Source organism: Cololabis saira, chromosome 19 (genome assembly GCF_033807715.1).
Source record: "Cololabis saira isolate AMF1-May2022 chromosome 19, fColSai1.1, whole genome shotgun sequence".
Classification (NCBI taxonomy): Eukaryota; Metazoa; Chordata; class Actinopteri; order Beloniformes; family Belonidae; genus Cololabis; species Cololabis saira.
Genome location: NC_084605.1, coordinates 16,084,184 through 16,110,175, shown reverse-complemented (window position 1 = coordinate 16,110,175; position 25,992 = coordinate 16,084,184). Strand labels below are relative to the sequence as shown.

Sequence of the window (25,992 nt, the reverse complement as noted above, 5' to 3'; positions counted from 1 at the left end):
ACATTATTTTATGTGTTTCTAACAACATATTTTAGTATAAAAGAACAATTGTGGCTTATTAGGGCCTACAAGTCTTAATAACCGGGGTTCCTTTTAAATATTTTGTAAAAACCAGGAAAAGCAGCTCAAATTTTATCAACCTGCCCAGTCCTATATGTTTCAGCCCAAAGTCAAATGAAGCCCAATTGGGCGGAAACCCGCTCAATCTGGCAACCCTGACTGAGGCGTTGTCAAGTAAGCGCATTAAACTGTTAGACAGATTTATTTCTCCTCAGAACGATTAAATAAACTTTTCCTTTTCAAAACGTTTTAATGATGACTGGATAAATCCCCTCTAAAATTAAGATTCAAAAATTAAGACCCTTGGATTGAGATTTAAGACAAATTAACCGCCCAACTGTAACTCCGCCCCTGCTCATGTTTGCTATAAAAACCCGGGCCGTCCTGCGACACTCCGCTCTGTTTGCAGGTGTCCCTCCCGTGGAACATGACGTCTCTGCTCCTGCTGCTCGGGTGTCTCGGTAAAAACGTTTACAATCCTGTACACGTTATTTAAATAACCGGCGAGCCGTGTAAATGATCTGTGCACGTTTGCCTTCGCGCAGCCGCCGTGCACGCCCCCCCACCTGAGCAGGTGAGATGGTGCGTGAAGTCGGAGGAAGAATATCGGAAATGTTTGGATCTTGCAGCTGCAGCTCCCACCTTCACCTGTGTTACAAAATATAACACCCTGGAGTGCATCGTTGCCATCAAGGTGAGGAGATTACCATTAGTGACAGCGCTGAAGAATGTATTGTAACAGCCATATGAGAAAAATGTAATCATTGCTTTATTTTGCTTTTCCAAACGTTGTCCTTATGATGCATCTCAGAGGCTCCCATTTATTTTTTTTTGAGTAAAAATGTACCATTTTAGCCTAAAGCTAAAATCATGCAAGACTATTAAAAGTAGGTATTCTGATTTAAAATTATGATACTCAACTAAAATTGTTGAGTAGCTGTAACTGCTAACAAAACTAGTATTGTATCACTCGAATACTGTCGACCTCTTCATCTAAATCAGGGGTTTTCAATTCCGGTCCTCGGGCCTCCCTGCCCTGCATGTTTTAGATGTTTCCCTGCTTCAGCACGCCGTGATACAAGTGGCTGTGTCATCAACAGAATGGTGCAGGCCTTGATGACAAGCTAATTAGGACCATTAATTAGAATCAGGTGTGATGATGAAGGGAAACATCTAAAACATGCAGGACAGGGAGGACCGGACTTGAAAACCCCTGATGTAAATCCATTCAACTTGGTTATGATGCCACCACATTCAACAAGATACTTAACTGTACACATACACACTCTTTCATTCATTAATTGGAGACAGTACTGCAGGATAGAGATGGTGTGTATTTTTCAGGCTGATGAAGCAGATGCCATCACTGTGGACGGCGGGGACATTTACACTGCTGGACTAAGCAACTATGACCTGCAGCCCATCATTGCTGAAGACTATGGCTCCTGTATGTTTACTCTTCATCTGTCTTGATAAATGAAATCTGTATGCACAGGAACATGTTTTTTTTTTTTTTTCCCTCCCCTTGCACAGCTTCAGAGACCTGCTACTATGCTGTTGCTGTGGTGAAAAAGGGAGGTGGATTTGGCATCCGAGACCTCAGGGGGAAGAAATCCTGCCACACTGGTTTGGGGAAATCTGCAGGCTGGAACATTCCCGTTGGCACTCTGGTGGCCATGGACATAATTGAGTGGGCTGGCATTGACGATAAACCTGTGGAGGAGGGTGAGTTTTATTTTATCTTTTTGAAATGATCTGAGGTTGTGAAGCAGGATCAACGACAAACAAGCCCAGTCTAGCTAAAACCCTTCCCTGGGGGCATCCCTTTGTTTTGCAGCGGTGAGCAGCTTCTTCCAGGCCAGCTGTGTCCCGGGTGCAGCCAGAGGGTCCAAGCTGTGCCAGCTGTGCAAAGGAGACTGCTCCAGGTCCCACGCAGAGCCTTACTACGACTACTCCGGAGCCTTCCAGTCAGTACCAGACTCAAGTTCATCACCTTTCTTGATCTGTAGTAGGCTCTGGTCAAGACATCTAATCTTACATCTGTAATCCTGCAACAGTTTTACCTGACTGGAGGTTCTGATGTGAGAAACATGGCCCTTAATATCAGTTCTGGTTGTTCTGCTCAACAGGTGTCTGGCAGAAAATGCTGGGGATGTGGCTTTTGTGAAGCATCTCACTGTACCTGGTCAGTTTCAGATCAGTTCAATCTTGCTCTTCATCCAGCAATGAATCCTAAAATGTGTTTAATGCATAGAACTTTGTTTAATTTCTAAATTTGCAGCTAAATTGCACTGTAAATCAAAGGTAAGAGTCAGTGCTGCCTTGACCATAATGCCTTTTTTTCACTCTTCCAGATGCCCAGAAGCCCCACTACGAGCTCCTGTGCAAGGACGGCACCAGAGCGCCTGTTGATGGCTATAAAACCTGCCACCTAGCTAAAGTGCCGGCTCATGCTGTCATCAGCCGCAAGGACCAACAGCTGGCCAGCTTAATCTGGAAGAGTCTTAGCGACGTCCAGGTAAATAAAACCGTTTCTAACAGAGTATTGACTAACTGATAAGAAGAGGACAGCGTTGTAGGGACTCCGGGATGATGAAAGGACAGGAGTCTCACCCTGTGCTCGGTTCTTTCATAATGACTTGTGATTTCTCTTCAGAACTTTGACCTCTTCTCCTCCGAAGCCTATTCCCCTGCCAAGGATCTGATGTTCAAGGATGCAACCCAGAGGCTGGTGCAGGTGCCTCCGCACACAGACTCCTTCCTGTATCTGGGGGCTGAATACATGAGTATAATCCGGTCCATTACGAAAGGTAAAAGGAAGAGCTCTCTCTCTACATACACTTAAAGCCAGAGGAAAGACTGTCCCCATATATCTTAATTGCTCCTTCAGAGCGGGCCCCAAGAAACTCAACTATTAGATGGTGTGCTGTGGGCCATGCTGAGACTCAAAAGTGTGCCGTGTGGAGCATCAGCAGCGTGTCCAACACTGCATCCATTGAGTGCAGGAATGCCTCCACTGTAGAGCGGTGCCTCCAAAAGATTATGGTAAATATTTATGACAATACATGCTGATTTTAGGATGATTTTTACTGTTGAGTAGCAGTCTCGTTCCTGATAATCTCCCGTCTGAAATGCCGTGCAGCGTGAAGAGGCTGATGCTGTGTCGGTGGATGGAGGACAGGTGTACACTGCTGGGAAGTGTGGTCTGGTTCCTGCCATGGTGGAGCAGTTAGAGTCAGGTATGGTGTTTTATTTTATTAAGACCATTATTGTACATTTGTTCCTCCATTCTTCTTTAGTAATGTTTGTGTCCTCCCCCTCTTTCTCCACAGTTAAATCCACATCTTCAGCAGGTACTTTCTCTCTTTTTCATGGTTAAATCCAACATAATTCAGGAAACGTGGTAAAAATTACTTGTAAATGTAATTTGAAGCATTCACTTTCTGTGCTCTTAGATGGCTCGTCCTCTTACTACGCTGTCGCTGTGGTGAAGAAGGGCTCGGGGGTGACCTGGGCCAACCTGAGGGGGAAGAAGTCTTGCCACACGGGGGTCGGTAGGACTGCTGGCTGGAACGTCCCCATGGGTCTCATCTACAACGAAACTCGTGACTGTAACTTCAGTAAGTGATCAATTCAGCTTCACTTGGAAAAAGCAAAGTCTTAGTCAATCAGTGCATTTACATGGGAAGCTTAATTCAGAATTAAAATTATATCCGACTTAAAATGACCATGTAAACACCTAATTCCGAATGAAAATGGCCATTCCGAAGTAAATGGCTGGTTTATTCCAATTTTAATAGAATAATTCCACAATCATGTATACACTCTAGGGGTGTAACAATATATCGTGCCACGAAATTTCGCGATACAAAAACGTCACGATGCGTGTCGTGGAGGTGACAAAGTGTATCGCGATATTGGATTATTAATATTAATCTATTGTGTTGACTAGTAACGCGCATCCGACCGCACCTCGACCCGCGGACCAAAATCTTACTCCGCTCAGAAGAAACTAGTCCCGTTTTGAGCTCTGAACTTTTACTAATATAAGGTTGGTGTAGAGTTAAGCCTTACCTTATTAAATTAAACCTTTTTCGGGTCGTGAGTAGGATAAACACGCGGGCAACTTCTGCTGAGCTCCAGTGTACTTTAATGTCCCTCAACAGCGTAGGATTTTAGAGCATCAACACAGCACCTAGTGCTGTATCACTCTGCCCAATCTAAAACATACTAAGCACTACAGATAAACTGACTAGTGTAATTATAGTCCCTGATTTACATCAGAATATATTTATTAAAATAATGAACCCTGAATTACCAAAATGACCTTAACAAAAATAAATCTCATCTTACACTTATAAGGTGAGCATGAATCAATCATTTTGATGATCTAAAATTGTATGTATTTATTTAATTTTAGTTGTGAAATTAGAAAGAAAAAAGTCAAATCATACATGAGAGGAACTATTCAGTTTGTGGCAAAATATTTGTACTTGTATGAAACTGAAGATGCATAATGAAAACCTGACATTTACTTTTAGTTCAGTTTGTGGAAAATGGTTGGCCTGGCTTTCTCTTTAAAACTTAAACAGTTATAAAGCATTACAAACTGTAACAATAGGGCAAACACACAGCATTATTTTGTGTCTTTCAAATAGAAGACAATTTTTTCCAGTCATATGTTCCTCATTCAAGGTTGTTAAAAAAATACTGCTATAATATTGTATCGTTATCGTGTACCGTATCGTGAGATTAGTGTATCGTTACACCCCTAATACACTCATTCCGCTTTTAATTAATTCCGTTCTTTCTGCGCTGCACGTTCCCTTGCCCGTCTGTCGCCATGACGCTTATATTCCGCGCTGGGCTTGTTTGCTTGTTCCACGCGGTCTTCTATCTCCCTTCTCCTCAGCCCACGAAAGAAAATCATTGACATGATGTCGTGTTGCTGCTTATATTCTGTGCCTGGCTTGTTTTCGAAACAAAGTTTCAAGATGGCAGCACGCAGTAAACGGTGGTCAAGAGCAGAGACGATTTATTTCATAAATAGCTTGGATTCAGACGATTCGGTTCCACCAGTCCTTGCTGCACACTTTCATCCACTGCTGTCTGGCATTGTGAGCTGGATACGGCAGTGGACTGAGGTAGCGCAATCGTTGAACTGACCGGTTTCTACTATTTGCCAAAACACGGTCTTCTATCTCCCTCCTCCTCAGCACACGAAAGAAAATTGACATGATGTTGTCGTGCTGCTGCTTCAAAAATAAAATCAAAACGAATCCAAAAAGGATGCTAATAATGTGGTCCTCCATGTTGTTGCTAGTCGAGTAAGTTTTCTTCCTGTAGACGTAAGTTCCGGTCCGCCCCCCCTATCCAATCAGAACCCTTCCCAACCCCCAGAACTTAAGCGGAATTGGATAAAGCCGATCAAACGTGTTTTCCATGTAAAACTCAATTTGGAATTACTATTTCCATGTAAACTCGAAGGAAAATAGTTTAATTCGGAATAATTAATTCCAAATTAAACATCATGTAACCATGGCCATTGAATATTTTCTGGTTTCATCTTGAAACTGTTACTGGGTCGTCCAACTGAGCTGGTCCAAGAGGTGTCAAAGCAAGTGAAGGGTTTATTAGGCAGAGGAAACGAGCCAACTGCAGAAAAGCTGAAAGTGAATTACTCATTGCCTGCAAAACATTTATATCCCAGGATTCAAAGTATTCACTGTGATTGGCTATTTTAGTTTGGACTATGAAAATGGTGACTCTTAAACCGTCTGTGGATGTGTCTGTAAAAGCCCTCTTAATTACAGCTGAGTCTACTATCTATGCAGTCTTCCATGCAATCATTTAAATACATGATTGGGTGTGAAACCCAGGAGTGGCACTGACTCGTCTTTGACTGTCTCCTCCCCAGCTAAGTTCTTCAGTAGCGGCTGTGCCCCTGGAGCTGCTGCTGACTCCCCCCTCTGCAGAGCGTGTAAAGGCAGTGGTGGAGCCGTGGGCAACGAGGCCAAGTGCAAACCCAGCGCTGAAGAGCTTTACTACGGCTATGCTGGTGCCTTTAGGTAAGAAGCAGCTACTACCAACGGCTTGAGTCCATGTTTATGTACAAAGTCAGCTATACAACACGAATAACATTTTGTCAATATTTTAATTTAATCCCAGACATTCCTGAATAAAGCTCCGTTTAACTCGATCTCTTTTCAGATGCCTGGCTGAGGATGCTGGTGACGTTGCCTTCATTAAACACACAACCGTTCAGGAAAACAGTGATGGTACAAGGCTTTATAATTTTATGTTCCTTTTACTGTGACATTTCCTATGAAGCTGCAATATTCTCCTAAATGGATATGTTGCACATGGTCTCCTCAAAGGTAGTGGTCCTGACTGGGCTCAGAGTCTGAGATCTTCTGACTTCGAGCTGATCTGCCCTGGTCAGGGCCCGGTGCCCATCACCCACTTCACCTCTTGTCACTTGGCTAAAGTGCCTGCTCACGCCGTGGTGACTCGCCCAGAGACCCGCGCTCGGGTCGTCGCAACCCTCCAGGTCCAGCAGGTCGGTAAAAAGCGTGAACTTTGAAAGGGACATCATATTTTCCTTTTTGTTGGGATCAAGATTAAGGGATGCATCAAATTCTACCACTTGGTAATACTCACAAATTGTATTTAATTGCATCTGGAAGATTTTTATTCAGGTCCAGTGAACTACACCAGGCAAATTAATCAGTATGGATCTGTGTGGAACAGCTGGGTAACCTGGTTGGGTGGTTTGGATATGCTTTAGATCATATTGTCAGTTCTGTTTGGCTTCAACTTTGACTCTTATAGGACGTATCTAAACCATGATGGCTTTGGTATTTCTGTCTGTAGACTAATGATCCCTACTTGGCAATACTTTTCATACTTGATCCTTACTTACAGAAAATGCCAATCAAAACTGTTCCACTAACTAAGGCATCAAAATTCAGACCAAAGAGTGATATAGTGCATGTCTACAAAATAACACAATTAGTGACGTTTTCTCTGTCCAGACCCTGTTTGGTACCGGTGGCAGTGACTCCTCATTCAGGATGTTCCAGTCAGAGAATGGAAAGAACCTCCTCTTCAAGGACTCCACCAAGTGTCTCCAGGAGGTTCCAGCAGGAAAAACTTACGGGACCTTTTTGGGAGAAGAGTACATGACTGCCATGAGCTCACTCAGACACTGCAGTGAAAGTGTTTCAGGTCTGTGCTTCTTACTTTAACAGAAATGTTATGACCGCATTTTATAAAAAAAAAAAAAAAAATCTTTTGTCTTCTCTCCTCCTTCCAGATCTGGAGAAATCTTGCACTTTCCACTCCTGTCAGAGAATCTAGAGGTGACTTGGATGGTGCCTTGCTTCAGTTGGATCTAATTATTTCAAATGATGAACCCAAAGTTCATCCAGTCTAAACTCCAACTATAGTGTAACAAACTACAGCTTTCAAATCCAGTCAAGTTGCCATTCCTGACTACGTTCATCTGCATTTTGTTCACAACTTTTTGCAAATAAAGCACTTTCAATGCTCTTTTTTGTCAACTGTAATTTTCCAAAATCATGAAGTATTTACTTTTAAATTGCTGATAACACTTGTATCTTAACTGAGTGAATACAGGGACAAAGGCTCTTAAAGATGTGGCTCAGTGTTAAATGTAGCAATGTCTCCTTTTGCATATCCTTTAACCCTTAGCCCATTTTAATTGTTCCATTCTCTTACCAAAGTCTCCATCTGGGGACTTCAGGGTTCGGAGGGTTATTTCTGTGCTTACTGAAATGATCTTGCTCAGATTTCAAACTTTTTCTTATATTGTAGGGAATGAAACGGTTGATGGTACCAAAACTTTAGAAGTGTATGTACTTGACACATTATACACGGTGTGTAGTGGTCCGAACAGTACCAACCCATCGGCAGCCCCAGCGGGACCGCACCCTCAGCCACCGGCCCAACAGTGGGACAATGGTAACAACACACTGCGAACCTGTAAGTCTCCACAGAAAAACCCAAGTCTTGTTAGAACTAAACCTAGAAACCCTGTTATGAAAAAAAACTTAGGTCCATGAAACTTTTCCGTACTTTAAACCAAGCTAAAATCTGGGATCCTCAGTATAGAAATAAAGGACTTTTAGGAGGTCACTTGAATGTTCGTAGTATGGTGCCTAAAAGGGACCAGCTGGAACATCTTCTCGTTAATTCTAATATTGATTATTTGGGACTATCTGAAACATGGCTCAACTCTTCATCTTCAGAGGCTGCAATCACGTTACCTGGCTATAATGTATTTCGAAAAGATAGACCTCAAGGTGGTGTCCTTTTTTTATGTCAAAAACACAATCGCCTGTAAACAAATGTTATGGCCTAATGAAATAATAATTTTATGATCAACTTAAAACCCTCAATCACTGATTTTAACAAAGAGGTAATCCTTATGGGAGACTTTAATGTGAATTGAACGATAAAAAGATTAGGAAAAACCTTAAGCAGATTACTGATCACCATAATCTTACACAATTAATACTCCAACTAGAATAACATAACTCTGAAACCATAATAGATTTAGTGTTTTCTAACAAACCGGAAAGAGTCATAAAATCTTATAACTTTCTGACTGGTTTATCGGACCACAACGCTATCTTCTTCACTAGAAAACTCACTAAAAAGCGGTTTAATAACGCTCTTTTTAACTCTAAGGCTTCCTCTAATCACTGCTTTATACCTAAAAACCAAGAACAAAATTTATCTGAGGCCTTGAATGCTCAGAACTGGGGTGAAATTCTCTCTAGTGATATATGCTGTGATCGTTTTCATTCTTTACTAAAAACTATCACAACACCTTTTACGCGGACGGGAGGCCATAGGAAAAGGGGGTACTCCCTGCCCTGGATAACTGGTGACTGTAAAAAACTTATGGTGCGCAGGGACCAGTTATTAAAAAAATACCTAATTTCTGGCCTGACCACAGATAGGCAAATTTTCACATCACTAAGAAATAAAGTGACACAAACTTTACGTTCAGCCAAGGCAACTTTCTTTATGAATGTTATTGAAAATGCAAAAGGAAATAGTAAACTGATCAGGGAAACCATAAATAAGCTTACGGGCAGACATAAAAAAAATCAAGATAATAAAGACCTTGAACTTAAATTCTGCGGAAGGCTGGTGTCTGAACCGGTCACACTTGCTTCCAAATTGAATGAATATTTTTTAAATTCGGTGCTTGAGATCTCTGTCCTTTTCTAAGCCCAGTGCTACTCAGCAATTTTCTAATTATTGTCTCAATTCTTTTACTAGTGATTCTGCAATTCTTAATATTAATGAAGTAACTGTGCCTGAAGTCATAAATATTATTACTAACTTAAAAAAGTCCAAAGCCAGGGATGATCATGGTCTTGATACCAGTTTTTTAAAATCTCATAAATATTCCTTAGCACACCCAATCACACACTTAATTAATGTATCCTTAATTCAGGCGACTGTCCCATCGGCGTGGAAAGTGGCAACAGTAATCCCTGTATTCAAAGCCGGTGACAAAACTGACCCTGCCAACTACAGGCCCATTAGCATCCTCTCAGTGATCTCTAAAATTGCTGAAAAGTGGATTGCTACATCTATTATAGAACATCTTAATAACAGTGGTCCACCTCTCCATCCTATGCAGTTCGGTTTTCGTTCCCACCACTTGACTGAGACAGCCGCCTGTGTTTTTATCGAAAAGGTCAAATTTTATCTAGATAGAAACCCTTGTGTGGGTGCTGTGTTTATTGACTTTAAAAGGGCTTTTGACACTGTCAACCATGATATCCTCCTCTCCAGACTTTCTGGCTTTAATTTCTCTGATAATGTCATTACATGGATTAAATCTTACTTATCAAACAGGAAAAATTCTGTAAGAGTAGGTGAGCACAAATCACCCTACCTGCATTGTCCAGTAGGGGTCCCTCAGGGATCTGTGCTTGGGCCTCTTCTGTTCTCTTTATATGTTAATGAACTGCCAAATGTCTGCACAGATATCGACACCCTTATGTATGCTGATGATACAGTGATCTTTACTTTTGCTAAAAATCCCCAAGATGCAGCCAATAAATTAACCACTGTCCTAATCCACATTCAGGAGTGGCTGATTAATTCATGCCTCTCACTAAATGCTAAAAAAACAGTCTGTATGACCTTCAGTAAACCAACAACTAGACTGTCCCCCTGTAAAATGTATCTGAGGGGAGAGGAACTCCAGAACGTGAGTGAGTTTAAATATCTTGGTGTCACGTTGGAGTCAACGTTGTCCTTTAAGAATCACATTAAAAGTGTCGTAAGAACTGTTAACTTTAATATCCGCAATTTCAAACAGATCAGATCATCTGACAGTGCGGCCCTAACATTTCTACATTCTATGATTCTATCGCATATTGATTACTGTATCACCAGCTGGTCTTACACCTGTGAATCATTTCTTAGCCCTATTGAGTCCTGTTTTAAAAAGGCGCTAAAAGTCTTGGATAAGAAGCCCTCGTCTTATCACCACTGTAGAATCCTCGACAAATATAATTTTCTGAATTTCACTAACTTGAGAAATTTCAAATCTGCTGGTCTTATCTATAAAACATTACATGGTTTGGCTCCTCTGCCACTGAAAATGTTTATTAAAAAGAGATCTACCCGTGGCCCTACTCTGCGTGCGACGAGAGCCACTGATAGAGGGGATTGTGACCTAAGTTTCAGGCGGACAACTTTTGCCCAAAATACCCTATCTTATAAAGGGTGTGCATTTTGGAATAGCATCCCACCCTCGGTAAGGGAGTGCTCTAATTTCACCACATTTAAGAAACACTTGAAGATGTGGTTAAGAGGCAACCAAACCTGTGATCATGCATAATTCAGATTGGGCTTGTCTGGGGTATGTATATAGACATGGGTATGGATATGTGTGTGTAGGTGTATGTATATATATGTGTGTATATGAGTGTGTGTACGTACTGTACATGCGTATGTGTGTATATATATGTGTATATATACATATGTATATATTAAATACAATTAGTAGAGATACGGTAGAGCAATGTGCAATTTGATTATGCACTTTATATTAACGACGGGTTTTGTGCAATATGTATACTCCATTTTGGTTCCTGTGCAATATAATTTATCTCCTCGCACTAAGCACTTTAAAATATAAACACTTTAACATATATCCACTATAACTGTACTCTACTGTTTAGACTCGTTTACACACTGGTCGTTGGTCTCCTGTTTTTATTCTTTGTACTGAGTTTCGTGTTGTGTTGTGGTATTATGTGTTTCTGTCTTTGTTTTTTCTGATTCGTTTATGTTCATGTTACCATCAACCTGCCAGGGGACTACAGATGGAAATTAGCCTGAGGCTATAATCTGGCATATTTACATGTAAATGTTCATTAATATGCGCTGTCCCATTTTAAATAAATAAAAAAAAAAAAAAAAAAAAAAAAAATGATATACTTCGGTGACAGTAAAGTAAATCACTTTAGAATTTCATTCAGTGCAATATTTAGAACTAATTACTAAAATGGTAATTGGCTAATTGTCGTCCCACTATTCCATGATGTGTAATCTCATCATGTGACACATTTTTCCTGTGAAATTGATCACAGATCAATATGTCTGCCCTCATCAGTGGTCACCTTCCACATTCTTCCAGTAGGAGCTGGTATATAACATATTTTGAATGACCTCATGAATAGGAATAAGCAGGTATGGATGGTTATTTTAATGAACTTTATTTTACTAATTCACAACTATCAAGGCACTGAAAGTGGACAAAGTCAATGCACTTCAATAAAATTGTTTAGTTTCCAATTTAATTGACCTTGTTTTAATGCATTTATAATTTAGCTTCACTTGAATTTAGTGAAAATTCTTAAAGGTCTAAAGAACCCAAACAGGACAAGCAGACACTAGTTCACTGTTTGAGACCACGAGATCGGTATTGTTTCAACGCTATTTATCTAAATCTCGACTAAAACTCTGAACATATTTTTGTTCAAATTGGCTAGTTACTTTACATGATCAATCCCATTCCTGCATTGCCTGCAGAATGTTGCTAAATGGCCTACACAGTAAATATTAAAAAGAGAATTAATATATCCCCATCACAATTGACCCACCATCACCCTGAAATGCTAACAGATGAGAAAAACACCTGTTGTGTTCATGTCAACATCTGACCCTTCCATCCATATGGTGCTGCAGAAATCAAGACTCATCAAACCTCTTGATTTATTCTGACCATGCTAATTGAAGCCTTAGTTTTGTGTTCTTGGCTGACAGGAGCAGCATCCAGACTTGTCTTCTGCTGTTGTAGCACCTCTGTACCAGGTTATGCTGGGAAAATATGTTTGACCTCGGACCATCAGCACCGGATCCCCTCAAGGCTGCGTTCTTTCTTCTCTGCTCTTCTCCCTGTACACCAACAGCTTTGCGGACGACACCACCCTCATTGGACTCATCCCTGATGGTGATGAGTCCTCCTACAGGTGGGAGGTGGACCAGCTGGTGACCTGGTGCGGCCAGAACAATCTAGAGCTCAACGCTCTAAAGACAGTGGAGATGATAGTGGACTACAGGAGGAACGCAGCCCCACCTGCCCCCCTCACCCTGCCTGACTCTCCAGCAGACACGGTGGAGTCTTACCGCTTCCTGGGGACCATCATAACCCAGGACCTCAAGTGGGAGCTGAACATCACCTCCCTCACCAAAAAAGCACAGCAGAGGATGTACTTTCTGCGGCAGTTGGAGAAGTTCAACCTGCCAAAGAAAATGATGGTGCAGTTTTACACGGCCATCATTGAGTCCATCCTCACCTCCTCCATCACCGTCTGGTACGCTGCTGCCACTGTGAAGGACAGGAGCAGCTGCAGCGTATCATCCGCTCTGCAATCTTCCATCTCTCCAAGACCTGCACGCCTGCACCCTGAAGCGTGCAGGAAAGGTTGCAGCAGACCCCTCCCACCCCGGACACAAACTGTTTCAGACTCTTCCCTCAGGAGGCTGCGGTCCATCAGGACCAAAACCTCACGCCATAAAAACAGTTTTTTCCCGACTGCAGCTGTCCTCGTCAACAAGGGCCCGGTCCCCCCTCTCCCCCGTCCACCACGGTCTGTCCCCCCACCACACTCTACGTTACATTAACGTAAAGATCCCAGTTCTGACCTTATGCGTCACATTAACGCACATCCTAGGTCATCTTTAATTACTAATCACTAATTACTCCCGTCCGGCATTTTAAAAACCAACATGTTGTACATTTTTTCTTTTGATATTATTTGTTCTTTTGTATTGCACCAATCACCACAACAAATTCAGTGTGTGTGTTAAACTACTTGGCAATAAACTTCTTTTTGATTCTGATTCTGATGATGTGTACTTATGTGTACTTATACTCCGACCTAAAGTACAAACAAGGCATTTACCTCTAGAGAACTGCTCCTCATGGCAGGATTTCTCTTTTAAGGCCAACTAGCATCTTTGACCCTGGATTATGCAGATCTCAGATGCAGAGCCGGATTAACGCAAAGTCTGCACACATATTAATGGTTGATAACATGCCGGTAAAAACCTAAGGCATATATATGTGCATTATTACTATATTTAGTATACATACATATATATATACGCATACATATGCACAGGGCCGCCGCAAGGGATGTGCGAACCGTGCAACCGCACGGGGCCTCGCGCCCCAAGGGGCCTCGCGCTATGGGCCGTTTTTTTTTTCTTTCGTTTTTTTTTTTCCTTTTTTCCCTTATAAATATTAACAGTCACGTTCCATTACAGACCTAAATGTGTACTAGTCTGTGCATATCAATAAATATATGTGCAATGATGACGCGTGTCTGTTGTTCAATACAACTGGTCAGACCAAGCGCGGACACAAGCTAGTCTGATCCAGACGGGTGGAGTTGGAACAAACTGTCACACAATGTCGAGAGAACGAGAGAGATTCAGGAAATTTCCATCAGGGGATGAAAAAAGAAAAAAACTAAAGAAAATGGAAGAGTTTAATGCCTCTCTGAAAGGCTCGTTTGATACATTTGTTACAAAAATCACCGATCCGACCGGGTCTCAAGCAGCCATGGGGCCCCGCGTCGAGGCAAGCCCAGATGATGATGAGGCAGGGGAAGGTATCCAGTATTTTGCTAATTGGAGAGTTAAAATTGCGCATATAGACACCCGATCCGACCCGAAAAACCCAAAAAAACCCAAAAAGGACCCCCCCTGACAATTTCACACAGGGCCTCGCAAATCTCCCAAACGGCTCTGCATACGCATACACATACATACATATACACATACAGACATACATACTACAGCACACTTTGTCTTACTGCAAATTTTATTGGTCTTTGTAGATTTGATTTCTTATTTAACTATTCAATTTAATCAACACATTTAATTAAGATTTTCTGCAAAATGCTCACAATCGATAAGATAAGGATAATTTAATAGCATTTAATAGAGCGTTGTAATAACGTATAAATAATAAAAATCTAAAAATAGTCTGATAGACTGTTTAATATACAACACATGACTTATTTTGGAATACAAAGAACCAACTTGACTATGACTAGGCTATGTAAAATGTGAATTAAGTTTTATTAGTAACTTTGGTAAGTTTAAGATTTCATAAATAACATCGATGGAGGGGGGCCCAAAAATCACAGTCTGCCTAGTGTAGTCCATTTATTTAATCCGGCTCTGCTCAGATGGACTGTGTGAGATGTGACCTTATATGACTGCACTGCTGATGTCTTTCCTCCTTAATATTGTGTTACTAAAACTCTGAACGCTCAGGACTAGCAAATATTGATTTAATAGAGCAGATCAGTCCTGCTGATGATTATTTAACTCACTCTTAACTCAAAAAAAATAATGCTTTTTTTTGTATTATTTCACAGGCTGCTTCTGTATGTTGCCTTGTTGGTTTATTTTTGTTAAGTAAATAATGACATGGGATTATATCTCTTGTTCAGCTAATGCTGAGTCATGGTATAATTGTCCTTTTATTTTTCACATGACAGTGACAGCGTGCAAATGTACCAAGGTTCAGAATAGCTATGAATATCATGGTTATCCAACTCCAGTAGTGAGCAGCCTGGGCTCAGCTGCACCTGCTGTGGGATACTATGTTGGTCCTGGGTCTGCTATGCCCCCTCAGACAGGAGCTGTCAGTACTGGCTATGCTATGCCCCTACAGAAGAGAAAATGAGGGGGCAGACAGCACAACAAACTACAAGAACAATGATGGATATGAGATACTTCTAATTAATAACTGAGATGAAAGGAAAAAGAAGAGGAGAGAAGGAGGGGTGATGGGCACCACTCAGTGGATTATGTTGGTGTCCCCCTGCAGCGTAGGCCTATGGAAGCATATTTACAATGAAGCTATCTTTAAGAAGAACTGTTTTAATCTCGTCCTGTAGCTGCAGCTATGATTACTGGCTCTAACACCCTAGAGTTTACACTAACTAGAGGCTTTACTAAAATGTTTTGTTTGGTTTTAAAGGTATTGTGACAATTTTTAACATGCTTTTAACACTATTAAAAGTCTTGGCCAACATCCCTCAAATGTGTCTAAAAGGGTGTAACAAGAAAAACTTCACTCTTCACTTTTTTGCCTGTGAAAAACGCGTCAGAAACGGAACAGAAAGGTTTTAAGTTTGGTTTTAAAGGTGGAGGTGTTGTCAGCCTCCTTAACCCAAACTGGAAGTTGAACTATGAGTAAACCTGCACTCTGAGAGCGGAGACCTCTATAAGCAACATAAGGTACTATTAGGTCTTGCAAATATTGTGGAACTCGGCCCCTTTGGGCTTTATAAGGAAGACAATTTTGAATTAGATTCCAAGTTTTATGGGAAGCTAACACTGGAGAGACGTGATTTCTATTGTGGATTCCTGTCAGCACTCGCGCTGCTGCATTTTGGATCAGCTGGAGCCTATTCGGAGAATTACTTGAACATCCTGCTAATAATACATTACAGTAATCTAGTCTTGAAGATACAAACGTGGGAATTCGTTTTTTATCTTCCCTCTGGGAGAGGATGTTCTTAATCTTTGCGATATTACGGAGATGGAAAGACGCTGTTTTACAAACCTGATTAATATGCTGTTTAAACAACAAATCCTGATCGAAAATAACACCAAGGTTTTGTACAGTATCACTGGAGGTAGGGCTGGGCGATATATCGAGATTTTAATATATATCGATATATTTTCAAACACGATATGGTACGAGACAATATCGTTTATATTGATTTAAAAAAAAAAAAAAAAAAAATTAACATTTTTTTTTTAACATTTTTTTTTAATGATTTTGATATAGCTTATTTTGTGACAAATTGACTTGAATGTTTTATTTGAGATTTGCACAAATGTTTTGTTATTTGCACTGTCAACCTCAGTGGAAAAGTCTGCCTGTTACTGTCTACATTGTATTAATTGCACAGTGTATTTTAATTTAATTGTTATGCAGGAAAGGGATATTTGTTTTATTTTATTCAAGAAGCATTTTTATTTTATATATGCAGGCAGTTTATTTTTATTTCATTTGTTTTATACATTTTGATATTGTGCAGACCTCTGTTAACAAATGTACCTGTGTGACATTTGGCACGAGGCTTTGTATTAAAACTGACTGTTTTTTTAAGGGTTTGCCTCAGAAAAAAATGAAGCTATCAGAGATGCTACGCTATAATGCTTTGGGGGAAACCCCAATTAAGGCACAGAAAAAATATCGAGATATATATCGAGTATCGCCATTTAGCTAGAAAATATCGAGATATGACTTTTGGTCCATATCGCCCAGCCCTAACTGGAGGCCATTACAACACCATCTAATCCCTTCCTAAAATGCTTGGGACCAGAAATAATAACCTCTGTTTTATCGGAATTTAGAAGCAAAAATGAGTGGACATCCAGTCCTTGAACTCCCTAAGACAGTGGTCTTCAACCCTGGTCCTCGGGACCCCCTGTCCTGCATGTTTTAGATGTTTCCCTGCTTCAGCGCACCCTGATACAAATGACTGTGTCATTAACAAACTTGTCCAGAACTTGATGACATGCTGATGATGACTGTTAACTAGAATCAGGTGTGGTGATGCAGGGCAACATCTAAAACATGCAGGACAGAGGGTCCCGAGGACCAGGGTTGAAGACCACTGCCCTAAGACATGCCTGGAGTTTAGCTAATGGTTCTGTTTCACCTGGCTTCATAGACAAATACAGCTGCGTATCAGCATAGCAATGAAAATTGTTGAGGTGATTCTGTATTATACACCCGGCAGCTGCATGTATAAACTGAACAAGATTGGCCCTAGCACTGAACCCTGTGGAACACCAGAGCAGTGTCTGTTCTGAAGAAATCTTGTGTACATGAACAAAGTGGAATATATAAATAATATAAATGATTTAAACCAACCTAGAGCTGTCCATTTAATCCCAACAACATGCTCTAGCCTGTGTAGTAAAATGCTGTGATCTATAGTGTCAAAATCAGCACTGAGCTTCAGTAGAACCAGTATGAACAGTAAACCCTTATCTGAGGCCATAAGAAGCTCAATCGTGACTCGAACCAGTGCTGTTTCTGTGCTATGATGCATTCTGAACCCTGACTGAAAAACTTCACATAGATCACTTCTATACAAATGGTCACATAACTGGCTTGTGACTACCTTTTCCAGATTTTTTGATACAAATGGAAGGTTGGAAATTGGTCTATAATTAGCTAAAATGTGTGGGTCAAGAGAAGGTTTTTAAGTAAAGGTTTAATTACAGCAACTTTAAAAACCTGCGGTACGTATTCTTTAGTTTAGGGATACGTTGATCTGGTCCAGTATTGTTGACCAATAAGAGAAAGAAAATTTTTGAGTAGTTGAGTCGGGATGAGGTCTAACAAACAGGTGGATGATATAACTCTATTGATGACTGGGGTCAGCTCAGAGGGGTCTACAGGATCTATGGTCTAGTTGGCGGAACCAGACCTCTAATTCACTGAGCCTCGCTTCCAATGCTATGAATAAACTACACATTTCACACACTGAGCAGTGAGAAGAAGAAACCGTGGGAGAAGAGGAGGCCATGCAAAGAGGCTAAAAGACAGAAAGTGTACCGGTGATTGGTGACGATGAGTTGCAGAAGGGAAAATGTGCAAGTGCTCAATTTAAAACAGAGGTTTACCACATATAGTCTTATATTATCAAAAAAACAAGGTACGTTTAGATCAAAAAGATTTGAAGAATCAGAGCCCGTGTCACCGTGCAAACAGCAACAGACTGCGAACAACAAACAGGAAGTACGCAATACCTTACCGCCAAGAAACGTAATTAGTTTAAAGCTGCTATTTACATGAACGTTTCTTAATCCGAGTCCTTCCTCGATCTGATTATGATTGGAGTATTGTGGTCCATATTAACTTAGTCAGTTGGAGCATCAACTGAGGTGAGAACGGTTCCTGGGAGTCAGACAACAGCAGCTGTGTGTCATTAGCCCGTTAAGCGGCTATTGGTCAGAACTGGTCTCTGGCAACATTTAAAAACTATCAGCCATGCTGCCTGCTTTATGTCTGACTTTCACTATGAAGATTTCAGGCATCTTTCTGAGGTTTGGTCCAGTCTTGGTTTGAAGAAACTGTTTCGAGCAAGTTCTAGAATTTTCTGATGTAGTTGTGTTCTTGTTTTTAATGGTTTCACGGTTTCTCTCTGTGCATTGATTGTGGAGTCATGTGGTATGCATTTGAAAGGTAGGCTATGATCTGCTGAAGACACATGTGAAGTTGTATTACACTTGCCTTAAATCATGTTTTCTGTCCTCAGGATCAAAATCTCACCAACAGAGTGGTGGTGGCGGGGGCAGTGTTGGTGGTAACTCTGCCTCCTACCAGGGAGCATCCACAGTATCCACCAGTACTGCACAGTGCTCCTAGACTGATCTCTGCCCCAGTACTTGTCCAAGATCCTAATCCCCCTCAGCTTGTTGGCTATACAACGCCAGTAGTGAGTAGCCTGGGCTCAGCTGCACCTGCTGTGGGATACTATGTTGGGTCAGATGTGCCACTTCAGCCTGGCTATGTTGTCTCTGGTTCTGCTTTGCCCTTTCAAGCAGGAGCTGTTGGTGTCAGGACCAGCTGGAGGTCAGTCTCTTCTACCAAATAAGTCTGTAGATGCATGGTACTAGTCTTGTGGTTGGGTAGTGTATCCTGACTTGTTTCTCCACAGAAACCCTGTGGGCCGTTCCTCCCCAAAGCTTGACTGAAGCAGCAGAAGATGACCAGACCATGGGTGCCAGTGACGTTCTCCTCTCAGCCCCTCCACCACCACCTGAACCTAGCTTCCAGGCAGGAGAAGCTTCCAGTATTATGAAGGAAGCTGAACTTGGGTTACTTCCTGCAGCAGACAGAGGAATTTGGCTATCCGGCTGACCAACTGGGCCAACGACGGCAGGGATTCACAAGTGCGGTGGTTCCCCAGTTTGGTGTGGGTGGTTTCTCGGCTTACCCCTATCCATACTTGGACTACAACCTCCTGTATGGCCTGTACCCTCCTGGCACCCAGACTACCTTCAGCCAGCACCATGAGAAGGGCAAAGACTACTCTCAAGCCATCCACTACTTGACAGAGCATGTTTTGACAATCATGGTTCTGTGCAGCAGAAAAAGGTCGTCCAAGCAGCCTCCTAGACTTCTGCAGGAAATGCTAAGGTGTCTCAAGGCTGGCAGAAATGTGTCCTAGTTTTGCATATTATATTATCGTTTTGGCCAATAAAGATTTTTTTACTAGTACATGGCTTTGGGGAATGCTTATTTATAATAAAGGTACAGAAATGGGGGACCAGTGAGAAACTGGGCAAGACCTGTCTAGAGGTCCTGGACTGTATTGGGACCTACTGGGTAAAGCTGTGTTGTAGGCCAATTCCACCTAAGATGGCCCTATTACAATTCAATTTTATTTGTATAGCGTCTAATACAACAGATGTTGTCTCGACGCTTTCCAGAGATCCAGAACATAAACATAAACCCCCGAGCAATTATTATATAAACAATGGCAGGTGAAAACTCCCATAGTGGGAGAAAAGCCTTAAGCCAAACAATGGCAAGGAAAAACTCCCCTTTAGGAGGGAAGAAACCTTGAGCAGGACCAGGCTCATAAGGGGGGACCCTCCTGCCGAAGGCCAGACTGGGGGAGTCAGGGACGTCAGCAGCACGCAGCAGCGGGATGACCAGAGGTGGGGGGGGGCGTCGGCAGCACACAAGTCATGTGGAAGCAGCAGCGGGATGACCAAAGGGGGGGGGGGGGGGGGGTGCAGGCAGGCGGAAGCAGCAACAGCAGACATCTACGTAGGCAGGTGGAAGCAGCAACGGGATGACCGGGGATGGGGGGGCACAAAATAGAAAAAAGGGGGGCCGGCACAAGAAACTACAGGAACGATGGACAAAAATGATAGCTATGAGATATTTATAATAAATAAAAATGGTAATGGAGAAGAGAGGCAGGGAAAAGGGGAGGAGAAGAAGGGTGAGAGGCACCGCCCAGCGGATCATGTCGGTGCCCCCCTGCAGCATAAGCCTATAGCAGCATATCTACCGCGAAGCTATATTTGAGACTAACTATTATAGTTTTGTTCTATAGCTGCAACTATGACTACTGACTCTAACACACTAGAGTTTAAACTACCTAGAGATTTACCAACACCAGCTAGAGGTTTACTAAACACTAACTATAGGCTTTACTAAACAGAAAGGTTTTAAGTTTAGTTTTAAAGGTGGAGGTGGTGTCAGCCTCCTTAACCCAGATTGGAAGTTGGTTCCAAAGTAATGGTGCCTGATAGCAGAACGCCCGCCCTCCAAATCTACATTTAGATACTCTAGGAACTACAAGTAAACCTGCACCGTGGGAGCGGAGAGCTCTGCCAGGAACATAAGGCACTATCAAATCTTGTAAACTAGTGGGTCTGGAAAGGACTTGTCTTCCAGCTACAAGTTGGCACTCTTGGTCATCACACCTGTTAACAGACTAGCTGAAACTAGCAGTGATAAAATGCTGAGGTAAACAAAATTACAAGACTTGGAAAGTGTGCTAAAATCATTGCCACTAAAGAATAAAAGTAAAGGTGAAGTACGAAGGGAATACTTTTAAACAAAGTCATGTAAAAGTTTTCATCAGAATGTTTGGGTTAGTCAGTTTACTGTTTATGATCGGGATACTCCACCTACGTTAATGTGATATTTCTTACTGGGAAAAAAAACTAACTTCCATTGAGACCAGAACATCACCCCCATGTAATTATTACATAATGGCCGATTAAAACTCCCCTAGTGGGAGAAAACCAGAACAATGATGGTTATGAGATACTTCTAATTGAGGGTTGATCGTAAAGGAAGGGGGGGATGGGCACCACTCAGAGGATCATCTTGGTCTCCCCCTGCAGCGTAGGCCTATGCCATCTACAATGAAGCTATTTTTAAGATTAACTGTTATAGTCTCATCCTGTAGCTGCAGCTATGACTACTGGCCCAAACACCCTAGAGTTTACACTAACTAGAGGCTTTGCTAAAATGTTTTTGGTTATAAAGGTGGAGGTGTCAGCCTCCTTAACCCATACTGAAAGTTGAACTACTACAACCTGCACTCTGAGAATGGAACAACAACAAATCGTGGTCCAAAATAACACCAAGGTTTCTCACAGTTGCACTGGAGGCCATTACAACACCTTCTAATCCCTTAATAAGATGCTTGGTTCTCTATCTAATGTATCTAAATACACGATAAATCTAGGATGCTATGTACTCTCAAATAGGTGTTTACACATTTATTTGTCTTAAGAACTGCACGATTGTTTTTCCGTCATTAATGAACATGTATATACACACAAATCGATATTTGGTTATGTAGGTATAATCAACTGTATAGTTGACTGCATGTAGGACTTCATAGTTTCAAGAATATACATACATTTCTATATATAGATAGTCGGTACATGGTACTTTCATGTAATTGATATGCATGTATGTATTTGTACAATTGCAAAAACCTTTGAAAGGATTATTTTTAATCAACAGTCACTTTATTTAAACTCATCCAACATTCTATCACCTTTCCAATCAGTATTTAGACCAAACTTTTCCACTACGCCAGCTTTATTGAAATTCACAAATGATGTGTTCACCTCCTTTGATCATGGCCAATTTACTGGTGCAATTTTTATTAATTTGTCTAAAGCTTTTGACTTGGTTGATCACTATTTACTTCTTGACAAACTTTTTGCTATTGGTCTTGATCAAAATGCTCTTCTCTGGTTTAATGCTTATCTCCATAATCGTTGTCAATGTGTTGTTGTTTAGGGTCATGAATCTGACTTTTTAATTATTGACAAAGGTGTTCCTCAAGGTTCCACATTGGGTCCGCTTCTTTTTTCTATTTTCATTAATGATTTGCCGAGTATCTGTTCTAATTGTCATACCCACTTATATGCTGACGACACTGTTATATACACCTCAAACCTTGATATAGCACACATCCAGAACTCTTTAAAGCTTGATTTTAATATGGTTCAAGACTGGTTCCGTAAGAACAAACTTATATTGAACAAAAAGAAGTCCTGTAGCATGGTTTTCAGTACACGTCACCTCCGAACCCGTTCATCTAATTTTCATATTTATTTTTCCGATGGATCTCTTGTTGATAAAGTTGACACATTCAAATATCTTGGACTTTGGATTGACCCGGAACTTACATTTAAACCTCACATTGATTATACTGTTAAAAAAGCATATGGCTGTCTCGCTTCACTTTACCGTTCAATCAACTGTTTCACACTTTCTGTCAGAAAAAGGTTAATTTCTCAACTCATACTACCACTTGTTGATTATGCAGATATTGTTTATCAAAATACTCCATATACCCATCTTAAACCTCTGACTGTATTATTTATTTCATTATGTAGATTTGTGTTACGCTGTCCTTTCAGAACACATCATTGTTTTATGTTTGATTCATTGAACTGGTTGCAACCCAAATCTAGACGGCAATTTCACTGGCATCAGTTCCTTTTTAAATGTGTTTATTTTCACTGTCCTCCTTATTTAAAAGAACTCATGATTCTATATAACTCTCCATACTCACTTAGACATATGAATTTTCCGTTTGTTCTTTCTAGAATTTTAAAAGAGGTTGGGAAAAGATCATTTTATTCTAAAGCTCCATCAGATTGGAATAGTCTTCCCCTCCTTTTGCGTTCTATTACCTCTTTTCATTGTTTTAAGTTGGCATTATATTATCATCTTAAAACAAATTGCCTATGTTTTTAATTTATTTATGTATTTTTTTGTGTCCTTTTTTCTATTTATTTATTTTTATTTATTTATTTATTTTTTTCTTTTCTCTCTGTTATGTTATATTTATCTCATTGTTTCGGTTATTTAATTAGCCTACTTTGTAACTAGACTTATGTGGGTAGGGGTTGTGTGTGGGAGGGGGTGAGCAAGATGTCTGTGTTTGTTTTATGTCATGTATGTCTGTACTGTAATGTGATATATTGTAATGTTGTATGTTTTATGGGACCCCCTTGAAAATTAGATGTTACATCTCTAGGGGCTATCCTTTAATAAATTCCTAGTTAAATTCCTAGTATCTATGCCCCCACCAACCTAGACACAGATATTTAAATGAACTCACAGCCCTACACGCCTCACACACAGAATTATTATACAACTACACAAGGAAAGCTCCTCACTTTCTTTATATATCCGTTTGTCCTATGTTAAAATGTCCTTTTATTCCAACACAACACGTTAAACTCTCATTTACATACACTACAACACACCACTCAGTCACGAAGCTGCACCCGTCACTGTCCTGTCTTCTCTTTCCTGCTCATTCATGTCCAGCTGTCAGTGATTTTATTCACCTTTCAACAGAAACAGGTATGTTTTTTTAGGGGCCAGTAAAACATGGTAGACTGTCTAGACTCTAGACGGCTAGTGAAATAAACACTTTCACACAAAAAACAAAACAAACCCTCTGTTGCAAGATCAAAATGAATATATTTATATATATGTTCCTTTCAGGTTTTGCCAAATTTAGTATTAACCATTAATATATATGTAAACAACTGGGAAGAAAAGACAAAAATAGAAGATTAAACTAAATTCTTGATTTAAAGCAGCACAACGTAACTTTCAGCTTTTCTGAGTTTGGCGGCATCTTTTGGACAAAAGCGGTAGTGTTTTCAAGGACGGATTATCATGACCACTGGCCCTGGACACAAACTCGCTATGGGCCCCTACTACCTACAATAATATCCTACGTGCACGGTGCATGCCCTCCCCAATCACTCAGTTTGGTCTCACAATAGCGTAGAGAATCCACAATCACTCCGCCATCCACAATCACACGGTGTGATTGACAATCACACCGTGTGATTGTGGATGGCGGAGTGGCGGAGCGTGGGTCTCAGTACAGAGGGGGCGGAGCGTTCTCCATGGGCCCTTATGATAGTAATTTTAACGTTCAACAACACCTCATCCTACCCATCAAACAACATTTATTTCAACTTTTTTTTTGAGCTAAGCCTATAGGCCTATGCTGCAGAAAGCAGAGTAAAGTCACAAACTTGTTCATAAGAACGCACGCACGCACGCACACACACACACACACACACACACACACACACACACACACACACACACACACACACACACACACACACACACACACACACACACACACACACACACACACACACACACACACACACACACACACACACACACACACACAGGCCTGACAGCTGTCAATCACATGGAGCTGAAAACTCAGATATGGACTGACTCAGTTCCGTCTTTGATACAGCTTAAATACAAAAAAGAAACCCATAAATGATCTACACAATCTATTTAGATAGATATAGACACAGCGGTCTATAACATCATTTCTGAGCTCTATAACAGAGAATAGACTCGGCGGTCTAGTTGACAACAACACAAAGCTCATTAAAATAGGCAGGTGGTCAAGAATACCACAACTCTGATAAATAAATTATTTAAGAAGGTTACACTGACTCACCAATGGTAGTTGACTCTTCCATAAAACTTTGTACATGCTTAGTCCTCTTTTAAAGTTTAGCGCTCATTTCTTTCATGGCCGCAAATTTGCCGAGTCGGCAAATTGGCAAAACTGTTTAAGGCTGATTTATGGTTCCGCGTTACACAACGCGGCACCTACGGCGTAGGGTACGCGGCGATGCGCACGTACGGTGCGCGTCGCCGCGTACCCTACGCCGTAGGCTTCGCCGTACCCTACGGCGGAGGCCCTGCGTCGATTTAACGGCTCACAGCCCTGATGTGTTCAGGACAGTTGTAAAGTAAGAATTAGCCTACACTGACCGCACAATGCACATTTTATCGTAATTATAGCCTACAATTTACGATTATATATGAACGTATCACACAAAACGGGGCCCTATGAGCTTGTAAATTTATTTTAATTTAGGCTACACATAAAAAAAAAAAATGTTTGAAAGCCGAGGGCCCCCATTGGCTCCAGGGCCCTGGGCACATGCCCACTTTGCCCATGCGGTAATCCGTCTATGAGTGTTTTACCAGAAAGAACACTACGTTTCCCATGAGCACCAGCGCGTACTGCCGGAAAACTCCTGTCCCGTCGCGTGCATTTGTTTTGATGAGAGAAGACGGGACGCTTTTCTGTTTCACCAAGTGAACAGACGGAACGCAAAAAAAAAGATGTTAAACTGCTGGAAAGAAACTGGAATTTACCGGGATACCTTAAACAAGGAAGCCAGGGAGCGGTATATGGAGAAAATAATGATTATTAACGTTTTGGATCCATATGAAATCCCTACTAAAGAATGAAGCTCCTGGTCGGAGCGCCA

At 41.2% G+C, this 25,992-nt stretch overlaps 1 protein-coding gene across 1 annotated transcript; it reads left to right on the top strand.

Annotated features, from left to right (window-relative positions):
• Positions 1–487: 487 nt before the first annotated feature.
• LOC133419681 (serotransferrin-like) lies at positions 488–7,541 on the top strand. The gene is made up of 17 exons (XM_061709042.1): positions 488–521; positions 606–754; positions 1,405–1,507; positions 1,594–1,785; positions 1,898–2,027; positions 2,190–2,245; positions 2,415–2,578; positions 2,717–2,870; positions 2,951–3,105; positions 3,203–3,299; positions 3,393–3,413; positions 3,516–3,680; positions 5,978–6,128; positions 6,271–6,338; positions 6,438–6,619; positions 7,095–7,287; positions 7,376–7,541. The coding sequence occupies exons 1-17, from the start codon at positions 488–490 to the stop codon at positions 7,417–7,419; spliced, it is 2,058 nt and encodes a 685-aa protein (XP_061565026.1). The 3' UTR covers positions 7,420–7,541.
• The last annotated feature ends 18,451 nt before the right edge of the window (positions 7,542–25,992 follow it).